This window comes from Salminus brasiliensis, chromosome 22 (genome assembly GCF_030463535.1).
Source record: "Salminus brasiliensis chromosome 22, fSalBra1.hap2, whole genome shotgun sequence".
Classification (NCBI taxonomy): Eukaryota; Metazoa; Chordata; class Actinopteri; order Characiformes; family Bryconidae; genus Salminus; species Salminus brasiliensis.
In genome coordinates, this window is record NC_132899.1 from 24004191 (window position 1) to 24018664 (window position 14474).

Sequence of the window (14474 nt, forward strand, 5' to 3'; positions counted from 1 at the left end):
TGTCTGAGGTTTTAATACGACTGGTCCTCCAAATCCCCTCTAACAATGTTCTAATCGTCTGCAGATTTTCTTTTTCAGTTTTATTGGTTTTGTTATTACCTCCATCTCTCATTTTTTAAATATAGATCAAATACTGTATGTGTAAGGTGTCAGGAGATTTGTGACTACAGAATTTGCATAAAGCTCTGCTGTTCCCACATCCACACGACGAGACTGAAAACTGTGTTTTTAAAAATCTCTACTTTGGAGAGAGTCTTCACAAAGCTGTTTTCAGTGATCGTTTTCATGTGGACAGAACACCCCCCCCGTCTTTAAAAATATCCGATACCTGTGGACTAAAATTATGTTACGATGGCCTAACATTATTAAAGTTTTTAATGGGGGGTGTCCTATATTCCTTACAAGACTGTATGTCATATACCAATCTGAAGCATGATTTACTCCAACTGGGATGGGATGCTAATATTAGTTTATCAATTATCAAATGTGTATTTACAGTCGTTACACTTCCAAAAAAATCTTAATTTCTCCTGAATTCTCATTCATTAAATTTTTATTCATTTTATCATTTTATTCATTTTTATAGCAAAGTCCTTAAATACAAAAATGGAAACGTTAATTTAACATTAAAAATAATACTCAAATATAATTTAAGACACAATTCAGAGACAAAGACCTTCCCCAGATTTCAGATTCCATTACTTTGCAGTCTGCCTTTTCCTCTGAACTGATGCTACATCCATGGTGTTGTGTAGAAACTCATACAGCTGTTTAGCGTTGCTGCTGCTGCCCAAAATGTCGCTGAGGGTCTCCTGGCTCACAGCGAGCAGCTCGGCCAGGCTGGCCGCGTGTTTGACGAGCCCCCTGAAGTTTTTGACGTTGACTCCAGGCATACGCAGCAGGAAGTCGTAAGGTCCGGGGTTGTAAAGGTCAGCCGACTCCTCCACCGTCTCAGACTCTGCTGTGATGGCCTGGGCGACGTCGGCGTCTGGCTCGGACCGGCCGCGCTTCAGCTCCTGAAAGAGCTCGGCGGTGGCGTGGGGGGACGGGCACCACAGCAGTCTGAGGCGCGGGAAATGCAGGGTGAGGAGAGTCAGTTTGGAGGTGATGTCGTTGGCGGAAATCTCCTGCCGCATGTCGCTGCGAGCCACCAGCGAGAAAGGCTTGGCCGGGTCGAACTCGATGAGCAGCACAGGCCGGCGGTAGAAGCGGCTCATGGAGAGGCACTGCGTGTACAGGCGGCCGCTCTGCAGCGAGCCGATCAGGTCGCTCACGCTCTTCCTCTCCACGCAGATCTCGGTGGTCAGGATGTAATCGCCCACCTCCAGAGTGACGGGCTCGATGTCCAGCCCTCGCCGGTGCAGCAGCGACGGGAGCTCGCTGCGGAACTCCCTCATGTCGACGATGACTCGAGACGGCTCCTTAACTACCTCCTGTCCACCTGAGGAGGAACAGTCAGTGAGAGTGTGTTTCAAATACTGTAATAAATGAATTTTCAGATATGAAATAATCTAAAACTGATCTGGGTGCATTAAGGCAACCGTTTGGCCAAAAATGCATTTGAATAAAGATACAACAGGGTACAACTGGCCTAAAGGGGGAAACAATCACTTTAAAGTGATGATAGATAGATGATGGATTTACCAGCTTTGCGAGTGTTGGTTGTAGCATTAGCGGGTTCAGAGCTGCGGACCAGGTCCAGGTTTGTGTCCTCTCGGCCTTCTCTCTCCTCTGGAGCCACCATGCTGGCTTTTTCCCTGGATTTAAAAACATAGCAAAGAAGATAAACCATGAGAAGAAAAGTGAACTCATATTAAACATCAACCAACAGTAACAGTTTAGAGGAAACTAATGATGAAAGCATGCAGACCTTATCAGATGCTCGAATGCTCGTTTCTCTTTACACAGGGCTGTCAGATACCGCTGCTCCTCTGTTGAGCCGCCATAAATGAGAAAATACACCCTGTGAAGGACAAATGAGGCATTAAAAAAAAAAAAATAATAAAACATATCAAGACACAATTTTCCATAAATGTTGAAAGAAATAGCAGCTCCGGCTGGTAGCAGGGTTTGATTTAAGGTAATTTAAAAATAAAATAAAATAAAAATATATATAATAATAATAATAATATATTAAATATAAAACATATATAAAATATATAATTCTATGTTTTTTTTGGATTTCTCATATATAGAGTACAGGCCAAAAGTTTGGACAGATCTTCTCATTCAATGCGTTTTCTGTATTTTCATGACTATTTACGTTGTAGATTCTCACTGAAGGCATCAAAACTATGAATGAACACATGTGGAGTTATGTACTTAACAAAAAAAGGTGAAACATATTTACGTTTTATATTCTAGTTTCTTCAAAATAGCCACCCTTTGCTCTGATTACTGCTTTGTACACTCTTGGCATTGTGTGCCTTATCAGGGTTAATTAGTGAAATTTCTTGCTTTATCAATAGTGTTGGGATCATCAGTTGTGTTGTGCAGAAGTCAGGTTACTACACAGCCGACAGCCCTATTGGACAACTGTTAAAATTCATATTATGGCAAGAACCAATCAGCTAACTAAAGAAAAACGAGTGGCCATCGTTACTTTAAGAAATGAAGGTCAGTCAGTCCGGAAACTTTAAATGTTTCCCCAAGTGGAATCACAAAAGTACCATCAAGCGCTACAGCACACACGAGGACCGACCCAAGAAAGGAAGACCAAGAGTCACCTCTGCTTCTCAGGACAAGTTCATCCGAGTCACCAGCCTCAGAAATTGCAAGTTAACAGCAGCTCAGATCACAGACCAGTTGAATGCCACACAGAGGTCTAGCAGCAGACCCATCTCTAGAACAACTGCTAAGAGGAGACTGCGCAAATCAGGCCTTCATGGTCAAATAGCTGCTAGGAAACCACTGCTAAGTAAAGGCAACAAGCAGAAGAGATTTGTTTGGGGCAAAAAACACAAGGAATGGACATTAGACCAGTGGAAATCTGTGCTTTGGTTTGATGAGTCCAAATTTGAGATCTTTGGTTCCAACCGCCGTGTCTTTGTGAGACGCAGAAAAGGTTAAAGGATGGATTCCACATGCCTGGTTCCCACTGTGAAGCATGGAGGAGGAGCTGTGATGTTGTGGGGGTGTTTTGCCGGTGACACTGTTGTAGATTTATTCAAAACTAAAGGCACACTGAACCAGCATGGCTACCGCAGCATCCTGCAGCGACATGCCATCCCATCTGGTTTGCGTTTAGTTGGACCATAATTTATTTTTTAACAGGACAGTGACCCCAAACACGCCTCCAGGCTGTGTAAGGGCTATTTGACCAAGAAGGAGAGTGATGGAGTGCAGATGACTTGGCCTCCACAGTCACCGGACCTGAACCCAATCGAGATGGTTTGGGGTGAGCTGGACCACAGAGTGAAGGCAAAGGGGCCAACAAGTGCTAAACACCTCTGGGAACTCCTTCAAGACTGTTGGAAAACCATTTCAGGTGACTACCTCTTGAAGCTCATTGAGAGTGTGCAAAGCAGTAATCAAAGTGGCTATTTTGAAGAAACTAGAATATAAAACATGTTTTCAGTTATTTCACCTTTTTTTGTTAAGTACATAACTCCACATGTGTTCATGCATAGTTTTGATGCCTTCAGTGAGAATCTACAATGTAAATAGTCATGAAAATACAGAAAACGCATTGAATGAGAAGGCGTGTCCAAACTTTTGGCCTGTACTGTATATACACACACACACACACACACTGTATATATGAAATTTTAAGCACTAATACATTTTACTATAGGGCAAAATCAGTATCACTATAATGTTAAACTTACTTCTGCCAATAGCGCTGCACTGAAATAATGGGGTTTTGTACTAATCCTGAGGGACATTTACACAACATATCATAAAAACTGAAGGGGGAAAATGCTAAACCTAATCAATTCTGGCATTTCTGCCAGTGTTTTGTGATGCCCTGTGGCCAAAAAACAACATAAATAAAAAAACCTCAACGGCTACGCAGGTTTATCCTGTGGTTACCAGCGCCCCCTACTGGGTCTGACAGGAAACAGAATAAAACACTGCTTTATTTTTGGTTTTATTCATTTACTCATGTACCGCTACTTAAAATAATCTGCTCAGCTTTAAGAGTTACATGCCTGAAAGTATGTCCCATTAACTTGTATGTTTACAAACATTCTGGTCTGGTCTGTATCACAATTTGGTGACAATAACCCTAAACACACATTCAAAGGGGGCATTGGAATTGATAAAGCAGGCTAACAATGCCTTAGGAATGGCCTTCCCAAAGTCCTGACCGTCACAAATGTGGATGGTGCTTAAAGGTCAGGTCCATGCCAGGAAATTAAATGAAACTCTATTAATTAGGCGAGGAGGAGTGGTTCAATATCCAACCAGAATTCTGCCAGAAGCTTGTTTATGGCACCTGGTCATGGTGTAACTTCCTAAAGGACATTTAACCCAATATTAGATGTGCTGTAGGTTTAGGATGTCTAAATTTGACTTTGTGTAGATGTCAGAAAATAATAATGGGAATGGTGAAGGTCTCATATCTCCAAGCTTCACAGAAGGAAAAACATTAGTACCGTAGAATGGAACTTAATATAAAAAGAGGTTTGGACCATTTCTCTCCTGGTCTGAAATATTGTGAAACAGTGACAACTGATGGACCCCCTGGCAGCTCCATCCCTTAGGTTGAAAACCCCTGTTGTACAGAATTCAGTACCTGAGAGGCTTTCCTGGTCTGCTGGCTTTGTAGACCTCCAGCTGGCGCACAAAGCTGAGCTCAGCGTCATACAGCACCACGAACATGGGCTCCACTTCTTGTAGCACTCGTGTGAGACTGTACGGATCAGAGCACCCTTTCAGGGGATGAATGACAGTCAAGGGCTCTTTCAGAATGCCGTAGTAGGAATCAGAGGAAAGATTTAGTAGAATTTCTTCTTCCTCCTCTTCTGCCTCTTCCTCCTCCACGTCCTCAGGTCCTCCCTCATCACCACTGCTGCCCACCTGTTCCATATCACCTTCTTTGTCCTGCCCCACTATTTGCGTGAGGGTCAGAGAAGCTCTCTGTTTCTTCACCCTGGGTTTGGCACTTTTGGTTTTTGGCTTCTTGCCTCTGGCGGACTTCCCTACGTCTTTCCTGGGCCAGCCGTTGCCTCGTTTAGCTTTGTCTTGAGCTGGTGGAGGCTCGTCTTTCCCAATTGTGCGCGAGTAAAGACGACAGAGTAGCGAGTCTGCTCCACTCTGGATGTACTCCTTCAGCTGAGCACACGTCCGGTCATCGCTAGCACAGATCAACACACGACCTGCACAACACACAGACCTGGTAATCTGAAGGCCAATACAAAGCCAGAGAGATAGTGAACGAGATAATGCTGCATGTGTAAAGGCCTTACCTGGTTCATGCTCAGAGCTGCTGCTGTTTTCCTTCTCAATTTCTTGGAGAACTTCGGTCAAAGCTTCCCACTTTGGATTTTTCTCCAGCACAAGCTCTTTTTTCAAAGGGGCTGCGCGCACACACACACACACACACACACACACACACACACACACACACACACACACACACACACACAGGTCTTATATCAGACATTCTGTATCTGTAAAACGCCATATACTACTGCTAAGGGTTGGTAATTTGATACTATCGTCACAATGTCAACAGTTCTGTCCGAAAGCATTGCTTTTCACCTTCAGATGGTGGTCAGCAACTTTGCTGCGTAATTGTCTGCACATGTTCAAAGCTAAATTATTTCAAATGAACGGGATTTATCACTTACAGCTGCAGTCAGTCACCCACGGCATGTTTAATATCTTTAGTAAACACTGGATTTTTGCTAACTTCACCAATCTCATCTTCATAAATACACGGCCAAGTGTAATAAACATCCATCAAAACTACATAAACACATATTTTTTAAATAAAACAGTAAAACAGCACAAATAGACCTTATTTAATTTTTAATCTAAATACTGGAACGCTTATTTAAACTTTATAAACCCCCCACAAATCCGATCTGCAGATTCATTTGCTTTGGTGTTTATGAACTTAAAGAAGTTGTAATACCATGTTCTAACCCTCATTAATTTGTCTGCAATAAACAGATGAAGATGTGGATATGTTCTAAGGAGGCTGAAACACATTTCATTAACAGAAATGAGATTGGTGACCATCTAAGGCCATCTCCCATTCTAAACTAAAGCAACACATGGAATACCAAACATTGGTTGATATTGGTGAATCAGCTGCATCCCGGGTCAGTGATAAAACATGTTCATTAGATTTTTCACCAAATTATTCCTTTAATGGTGGAAAAGAGCTTTGTTGTCAGACTTGAGACAAACAATCATTATCACTAAAGATAAACACGGAGTGTGTTTACATGCACTTCATAAACCGATAACTGCAGAACATCAGATTTTGTCAGTAATCTGATCAATGTGTTTATATGCACTTAAGTAATCAGATAATAGTGAGCTGAAGGTTTACTACAAGAGTCAGGCAGCAATCTGCTTTAAATTCTGCTTTGCAACCAGCCAAACTTCATGCTGCAGCTTTTTTTTTTAACACAATTATGAACATAGATCATCTAGATGATGAAAAATATTTAAATCCTTTAGTTTCAAAATTGCTAATAAATAGTGTTCTGTCGTCGTCTCGCATTTGAGAATACTCCACTTAAGAGTACAGATGCAGTGAGAAATCTAATTACTGAGCTAAAATTATCAGATTTCTGCAGTTATCCAAATATTATTTGAGTGGTCATGTAAACAGCATACTCCGATTTCTTGGATAGGAGAAAGGTCTAGAAATCCAATAGAGAGCTGGTCTTTAGATCAGTAATCTGGTTTCTCAGTGTGTGTATACTCCTAAGTATTCTTGGATTTCTCAGTCTGTGCACGTGTGAAAACAGGCTGTGGTGTCAGAAATGAAGCAGTGAGACGGCGACAGAGACGAAGCGGCTCTGAAACTGCAGGATTTAAAGATTCTTCATCTGCTAGATGATGCATGTTCATATTGTGGCTCACTGTGTAAAAAAGCTGTGGCGTCAAGTTTGATGTTACATGATGTTTACCTCACGTCTTATTCTGCGAGTTTATTGGCTGGTTGTTGGTCTGACTCATGTGGAACTGGAATTTACTATTATCGGATTACTCAAGTGCATGTAAACAGACAAAATCAGATTTTCTACAGTTATCTGCTATGAAGTGCACAAAAAAACACTCACTCATTATAGGATTTCTAGATCACACTAATATGAGAAATCGGAGCATGTTGTTTACATGTCCACTTGAATAATAAGATAATTGCAGAAATCAATTATGAACAGATTTTTATACGTTTTCCCTTTTTTCTCCTAATTTGCTAATGCCAATTAATCCACCAGTCCGTAGCTCCCCTTAGCACTAGCAATGCTCCCAACAATAATAGGAAAGGAGCCAGAGGAAAGCACCAGGTCCCCAGCTCCACTGTACCAGCTAACAGACGCCTGTGCCGACCAACATCGCTTAAGAGTGATGAGGGGAAAGAGCAACATCTACCCACCTGAAGACAGCATGGCCAATTGTGTGCTCTCAGACTCCAGCTGCTGATGGCACAGTGAACTAGTGGTAGTGCATTAAACCGCTAAGCCACTCTGAGCCCGGTATGATTAGATTTATGAGTGCATGTAAACTTACTCACTGATATCAATCATATTGCAATTGACAGATAATGGCTGAAAAACATTTAGCACAGTTAACTCTCTCTCCCTCTGTGTTAGACCCAGCAGACACTTCGAAATATGAACGTCGCCCAACCCATTCCACTGAAACGGTGGTTGAAACAACATACCACAGACGCTGCTTTTTGGGTCCACTTCGCCAACTTTGAGCTTCTTTTTTGACTCAGGGATGCGATACACGCGACTACGGGCATTCACAAACATAGACGTACTCGAGTCCAGGAACAGCCATCCTGTAGACACAGAGAAGAGGGAGCACACTAAGCTTTTATTCGTCAGAATAAATAACCAAATATTCTGCTGCATCACAGCTCCTCAATCAGCCCTACCCGAGTTGCTGCCAAAGTTCTTCTGGCTGGAGTGCAGGGACTCCAGCAGGTTGAGGAAAGTGACACAGTCGTACTGGGTGAGGTAGAGCAGCAGGGTGCGTAAAACCTTCAGGTCCTGCACCAGAGATTTGGTCTTAGCCCCCAGCTGATGCCACAGGGGGTCAAGGTAATGGCGAATGGTCTATGGGAAAACAAAGATCACAGACACAGTATGGCATTCATTGGGTGCTCAAATTTCATCACTGGGTTGCACACGGAGGATGTCTTCCACGGCAGGGTAATGACCCTAAACACACCTCGAAAGCCACAATGGACGACCTCAAAAGAGCAGCTCAGCAAGACAGCCCAAGAATCTCACAGAACTAGAAGCTTTTTGCAAGAATGGACGAAAGGAAAGGGGGAAAATACCCCAAACAAGAACTAAAAGACTTTTGGCTGCTATTAAAAGCATTTAAACAGTGATATTTGTCAAAGAGGATGTTACCAAGTACTAACCAAGCAGGATGCCCAAACTTTTCCTTTTTTTGCTCTTCATTTATTTAAAGACTATAAAAAGTCCATTCATCTTTTACTCACTCTTGACCATAGGTGCCCAAACCTTTGCATACTCTCTGCCAAACTGAGCTTGTCCATGGATGCAGTGTTTCTCTCACACCTCTCTTACAGTGTTTGTCTTTTTTAGTTTGTGCATATGCCAAATGTATTTTCCCTCATTCAGTCATGTGATGTAAAGGACTACACAAATGTCATCAAATCAAACATTATTATTAATGTTAATTAGTTGTTGCCACCCTAGACTATACACAGTACTCAAACCAACTACACACAGTTGCACTGAGCAATTAACAAGATTCAATATCTATATCATCACTGTCATTCAAAAACCATGTTTCTCCAAAATAACAACTTTACAGAAGAAGGAAAAACACCTTCTTACTTTCAATGGAAGTCAATGTAAAAAAAATTGGACCAGTAGACATTTCTATTGGCGCATTCATCATGAAATTCAATGTAGTACAATGTAATGGAGAAACAAGGTTCTTGCCGTACAGTGCCTCATATCTTAGACACTCACTACCACTTTGTAGGGGCAAGTGTAGGGAGGATACTCCCACCTTCTCAAAGGCATTGCCAAGGGTGTTCTCCAGAGAGAGGTCCTCTGCCTCCAGTGTTGGATTGTAGCGCTTGAGCTCCTTAAGGCAGGCATTCATGATGTCCAGAATGGAGCTCTGGATGGCCCTCATGGCTGGAGTTAAAGACACGTGCAGCTCCACCACATCCGGCTTGTGCCTGTCCAGAACGGTGTTCACAGAGGCCTGGAACCTAAATGAGACCAACAGATACACAGAGCTGAAACGTCTTCTGTATTAAAATGATCCAGTGTTTGGGCCATAACATTCTCAAAAGCTGGAGAATTTGGATCTGATAGTAATAATTTGTAAGAGTGCAGATGATCTGCTACTTTCAGACAGATGCACTAGTAAGTCTGCTTCTACCTGGGCCAGAGAAAGAGTTTCTTCACAAAAAGGTTCCTCATGACTCGCTCAACCTGACAGAAGCCGGTAGAGAAAGCTGTGGCTTTGTCTGTGAAGGCCTTGATGAAGCCAGTCTTGTTCTTTTGTCGGTACAGTCGTAGAATGAAGGCCTCTTGACATGATTCAATGATTTTATGAGCACGGTAGACCAGGATTCCTGCAACGTAACAACACAGACCATCTCAACTATCAGCCTTATGTAAAATCAACCACCATATGCATGTGGTAGGGGTACACTGTCTTACACCAATAAGCCAATACATTATGACGGTTTAAGTAAATAAAGTTGATTAACAGTGCAGGTAAAGCTTCTGGGATGTACAATATATGGGCAAAAGTACTGGGACACATGGTCTGCTCTTCCTAAACACAGACTATCTAGGAGGGAAGAAATTTCACCAACTGACTTGTCGCTGCGGTGGCATCCTATTCTAAAACCACACTGGAATTCAGTGAGCCCTGTAGAACCACCCAGTCCTTCATTAATGTGTGTGTGTGAAGGCAGACTGCATGGCTAGGTGCTCGATTTTATACACCTGTGGCAACGGGACTGAATCAAATGACTGGATTCAATGATTAAGAGTTGTGTCCCAGCACTTTTGTCCATATAGAGCATGTTAGACTGTAACTGAGCAGTTGCTTCTCATCAACTTGTGATGGCCAGACAACTTGGGTCAAAGCTTCCCCAAAAAAGCAAGACCTGTGGTGTGTTACCAAGTCAGCAGTGGTGAGTATCTATGATAGTGATCCAAGGAGGAACAAACCACAGATCGTCGGCAGAGTGTTGGCTGATCATCCGTGCACATGAGCAATAGAGGTCGTCTCATCTATTCTGACAGAATAGATGAGACAGAAAGGCTACTGCAGTACAAATGTACAGTGTTTAATGATTGTTATGGAAGGAAATATTCCACAACACAGTGCATCACATCCGGTCACAGCATCCAAGCTACAACAGACACATGAGCGTCAAAACTGGATCTTGAAGCAATAGAAGAAGGTTGTCTGGACCAATAAGCCCTGTTTTTTTTTTTTTTAACATAACATGGACAACAGGGTATGTGTACCCATGGGATGCTCTGGAACAACAATCAAACAACCAATCAGTGGCAGCTCCAACTCACACACACACTTCAATTCAAAGAACTACCTTCAGAGGTCTTGTAAGGTGAGGCGTTTTGGCAGCATGTTAACAACCAACAGCATATTAAGCATATTAGGGTCCTAAGGTTTTGGCTCATTGGTTTACATTAAATATGAAATATAATTAATATTCTAATACAAATGTAAATATTTACAATAATCATCATGTGCAATTTGGCTATTCAAAGTTGTACAGTTATCGTCACCGGCTTAGCTCTGCCATAGCAGTGCATCCCTACTCTGCGGATTACCTGAAATGAGGTGCGCAGGAATCTTGTCGGTGAGGAAGTCGACCACCAGGATGCGACTGGTCACAAACAGCACGCCTCCTTGAGTGTAAACCTGGTAGCGCTCACTGCTCTGTACGTCACTGTTGACGGTCTGGGGAAGATGGCTCACTCCCTCGGCTCTCAACTGCTCTGTGAAGTATTCCTGCAACAGTTACCACCATTAGTTACCACCTCACTCAGACATCCATACATCCGTATAAACATTCAACTACCAGTGGTGCCTGCTAACAATTATTTAATATAAATAAATATTTAATATTCATTATTACTATTAATTCTATTAATAACAAAACAAAACACAGAAATGACTAAGGATTATGGATTATGATTTTGAGATATTTAATTGGGGTTAATAACCATGCAACACTATCATGGACATGTTTAAACTGCTGTATGTGCAGTTATGTCGGTCTCAGCGAATAAGGGTCGAACCTTTAGACCCAGTAAGAGGGACCCAAGTGGTCATGGGCTCTGTTAAAGACTATTATTAAAGCAAATAATAACAAATACTGTAAAGTCTGTTATTGAATGGGGGTATGATCAACATACCCCTTATTTTTAGACGTGGGAGGCCAAATCTCTCCAGCTGTAAGTGATATTTCATTAAACGTTGCTGTATTTGTAATGGCATTGGACATATGTTTAGATCTTAGACTGGCATCTGATACATTTTTTAACCTAGAGGAGACCACTGCACCAAAATATCTGTATTGGTAATATTTGTACTTTATCTGTAGTCCCAATTTCTACATATTTAGAAAGGTTTATGTACCTGTATTGGTAGACAAGCACATGGAAAATATGGGATATCGGCATCAGCCTAGAGCTGGGCGATATTGAAAAACTTTCTATTACAACATTTAAAGATATTTGTTTACGATATACAATATTTGGTATCTCAATATCGCAATATTTTGTCATGTAGACAAAGTGTACCAACAGTAGATTTATTCCCATCCAAATACTCTGAGTATCGTGATTTTTATTCCAAATGTACTTCACTGAACTAAATAAGACTGATTACACTCTTAGTAATGAAGCATGCAGTTAATCAGTGTTCTTTAAGGCCGGACAATTTCCACAATACACTCATAAAAGCATACTGTGTATCACGATTACAAAATGTATCACAATACCATAAAATATTGTCATATTGCCCAGATCTACATCAGCACAGAATTTCCATTGCGGTGCATCACTAACACTAGGGATACACAGATACCACTCAGTTTCCCCCTTCTGAAACTGATATCATATTTAAGTATCCGCCGATACAGTGTACCGATACCAACTCTGACTTAAATACTGGATAGATGGCTATAAATCCTGATATTTATAGTGTTCCACTTTTTACAGATAGTTTTTTTTTATAATAAGCTTGAAAGAACAGTGTTTACTGGTAGAAAAACTGCACATTTGAAAAGTTTCAGAGCTTTGAAAAAATGATCTCGATGCAGAAACACGTGCAAGTAGGGAAGCATGTTCTTGCAAAGCTCAACCAATCAGCTTTTTAATCGGTGTGTAAAATTAACATTTCAGAGCAGTGAAAAAACACCAGTTTAGAAACAAAAAGTGCTTCTGCAGCAAATCATCCAGGTTAAAAGCTACTAAACTTCGGTGTCTGGCCTTTAAACAAGCTGCTGAAACTCAGAACCAAGAAAACACCACATGGAAAGAAAAAGGGCTGTAAAAGTTCATTAAATGTCTGTTTAATGGTAATAACTATTTATGACTGGCTTTTACTGATTGTTTTAACGTTTGATTTCATAATAAAGTCTGCAAACAAAAATGTTGTATTTAAAATAAACAAAGTTGGGCGTCAGTGAGCTTCATGATATCGGTGCTCTGTATCGCTGATACCGATACTGAGCGCCAGTATCAGCACAACACTAACTAACACTATTACTCATCCTTTCAGAAAGCTGTCAGAGCTGTTTACTGTGGGTTCTGTTGTCTCCTGGAAGGTTTGAAAGGGTATTTAGTGTTTCCTGGGGTTAATAACACACTGTAAAAGACCCTAATAGCTCCAAGGGATGTGTCGCTGGTTCTGCGGGTAATCTAATGGCTAGTGGTTATTTACAGTGGTTATTTACAGTGGTTATTTACAGTGGTTATTTGTAGTTTCTCTAATGGAAACTGTGGAATTCAATTCAACCCACTAAGAAGCAAAAGCAGCAGGTTTTAATGGCCTCTGTTAACAGGCAGCAGGATCTAGCTGTACTGTCGAGCTACCTGTTCAGGAGTGGTGGTGTTGAGCAGCAGGACCAGACTCCCCTCCTCAGAGTAAACCTTCATGAACTGCAGCAGAATGCGGTCCACACCGAGCCCTTCAGCACACACCAGTAAACCATCAGTACTGAAGAGACTCAGGAACATCTCGGTTTCATACTCCATCAGACCTCCTGCCATCTCTCTCTCTCTCTCTCTGTGTGTGTGTCTGTCAGTCTCTGTGTGTGTCTGTCAGTCTCTCTGTGTGTGTGTGTGTGTCTGTCAGTCTCTCTGTGTGTGTGTGTGTGTGTCTGTCAGTCTCTCTGTGTGTGTGTGTGTGTGTGTCTGTCAGTCTCTCTGTGTGTGTGTGTGTGTGTCTGTCAGTCTCTCTGTGTGTGTGTGTGTGTGTGTGTGTGTCTGTCAGTCTCTCTGTGTGTGTGTGTGTGTCTGTCAGTCTCTCTGTGTGTGTGTGTGTGTGTCTGTCAGTCTCTGTGTGTGTGTGTGTGTGTGTCTGTCAGTCTCTCTGTGTGTGTGTGTCGGTCAGTCTCTCTGTGTGTCGGTCAGTCTCTGTGTGTGTGTGTGTCGGTCAGTCTCTCTGTGTGTGTCGGTCAGTCTCTCTGAGTGTCTGTCAGGCTGCAGCAGACTGGAGCTCCGGGTAATCACAGTTAGCTGGTGTTTAGTTTCCGCTAGCTAACAGCTCCGAGTCCAGCCGAACATGCTACTACACCTCTATACCGCATAGCAAACGGAGTTATCTACACAAACCACCAGACTCACACACACACACTCACACACACACTCACACACACACTATTCACACACTAGACCGTCCACAAACGGTTAAAATGATCCCGGTGTCACGTGACACAAAGAAGTGCGTTAATGCGCCACCAGCGCCCTCTACAGCACTGGAGAGCTGACAACATTATTATTATTATTATTATTAGTAGTAGTAGTAGTAGTAGTATTGCTGTTATTACTATTCTTCTTCTTCTTCTTCTTCTTCTTCTTCTTCTTCTTCTTCTTATTATTATTATTAGTAGTAGTAGTAGTAGTAGTATTGCTGTTATTACTATTCTTCTTCTTCTTCTTCTTCTTATTATTATTATTATTATTAGTAGTAGTAGTAGTAGTATTGCTGTTATTATTGTTATTATTATTATTATTATTAGTAGTAGTAGTAGTAGTAGTATTGCTGTTATTACTATTCTTCTTCTTATTATTATTATT

The 14474-nt window shown here is 41.7% G+C and overlaps 1 protein-coding gene across 1 annotated transcript; it reads right to left on the reverse strand.

Annotated features, from left to right (window-relative positions):
• Positions 1-542: 542 nt before the first annotated feature.
• ercc4 (excision repair cross-complementation group 4) lies at positions 543-14091 on the reverse strand. Its single transcript, XM_072668116.1, has 11 exons — positions 13269-14091; positions 10998-11178; positions 9565-9760; positions 9184-9391; positions 8069-8249; positions 7850-7972; positions 5412-5522; positions 4739-5321; positions 1871-1963; positions 1645-1757; positions 543-1441 (listed from the first exon to the last, which is right to left on the reverse strand). Exons 1-11 carry the CDS (start codon positions 13443-13445, stop codon positions 699-701), a joined length of 2709 nt encoding a protein of 902 aa, XP_072524217.1. The 5' UTR covers positions 13446-14091; the 3' UTR covers positions 543-698.
• Between the last annotated feature and the right edge of the window lie 383 nt (positions 14092-14474).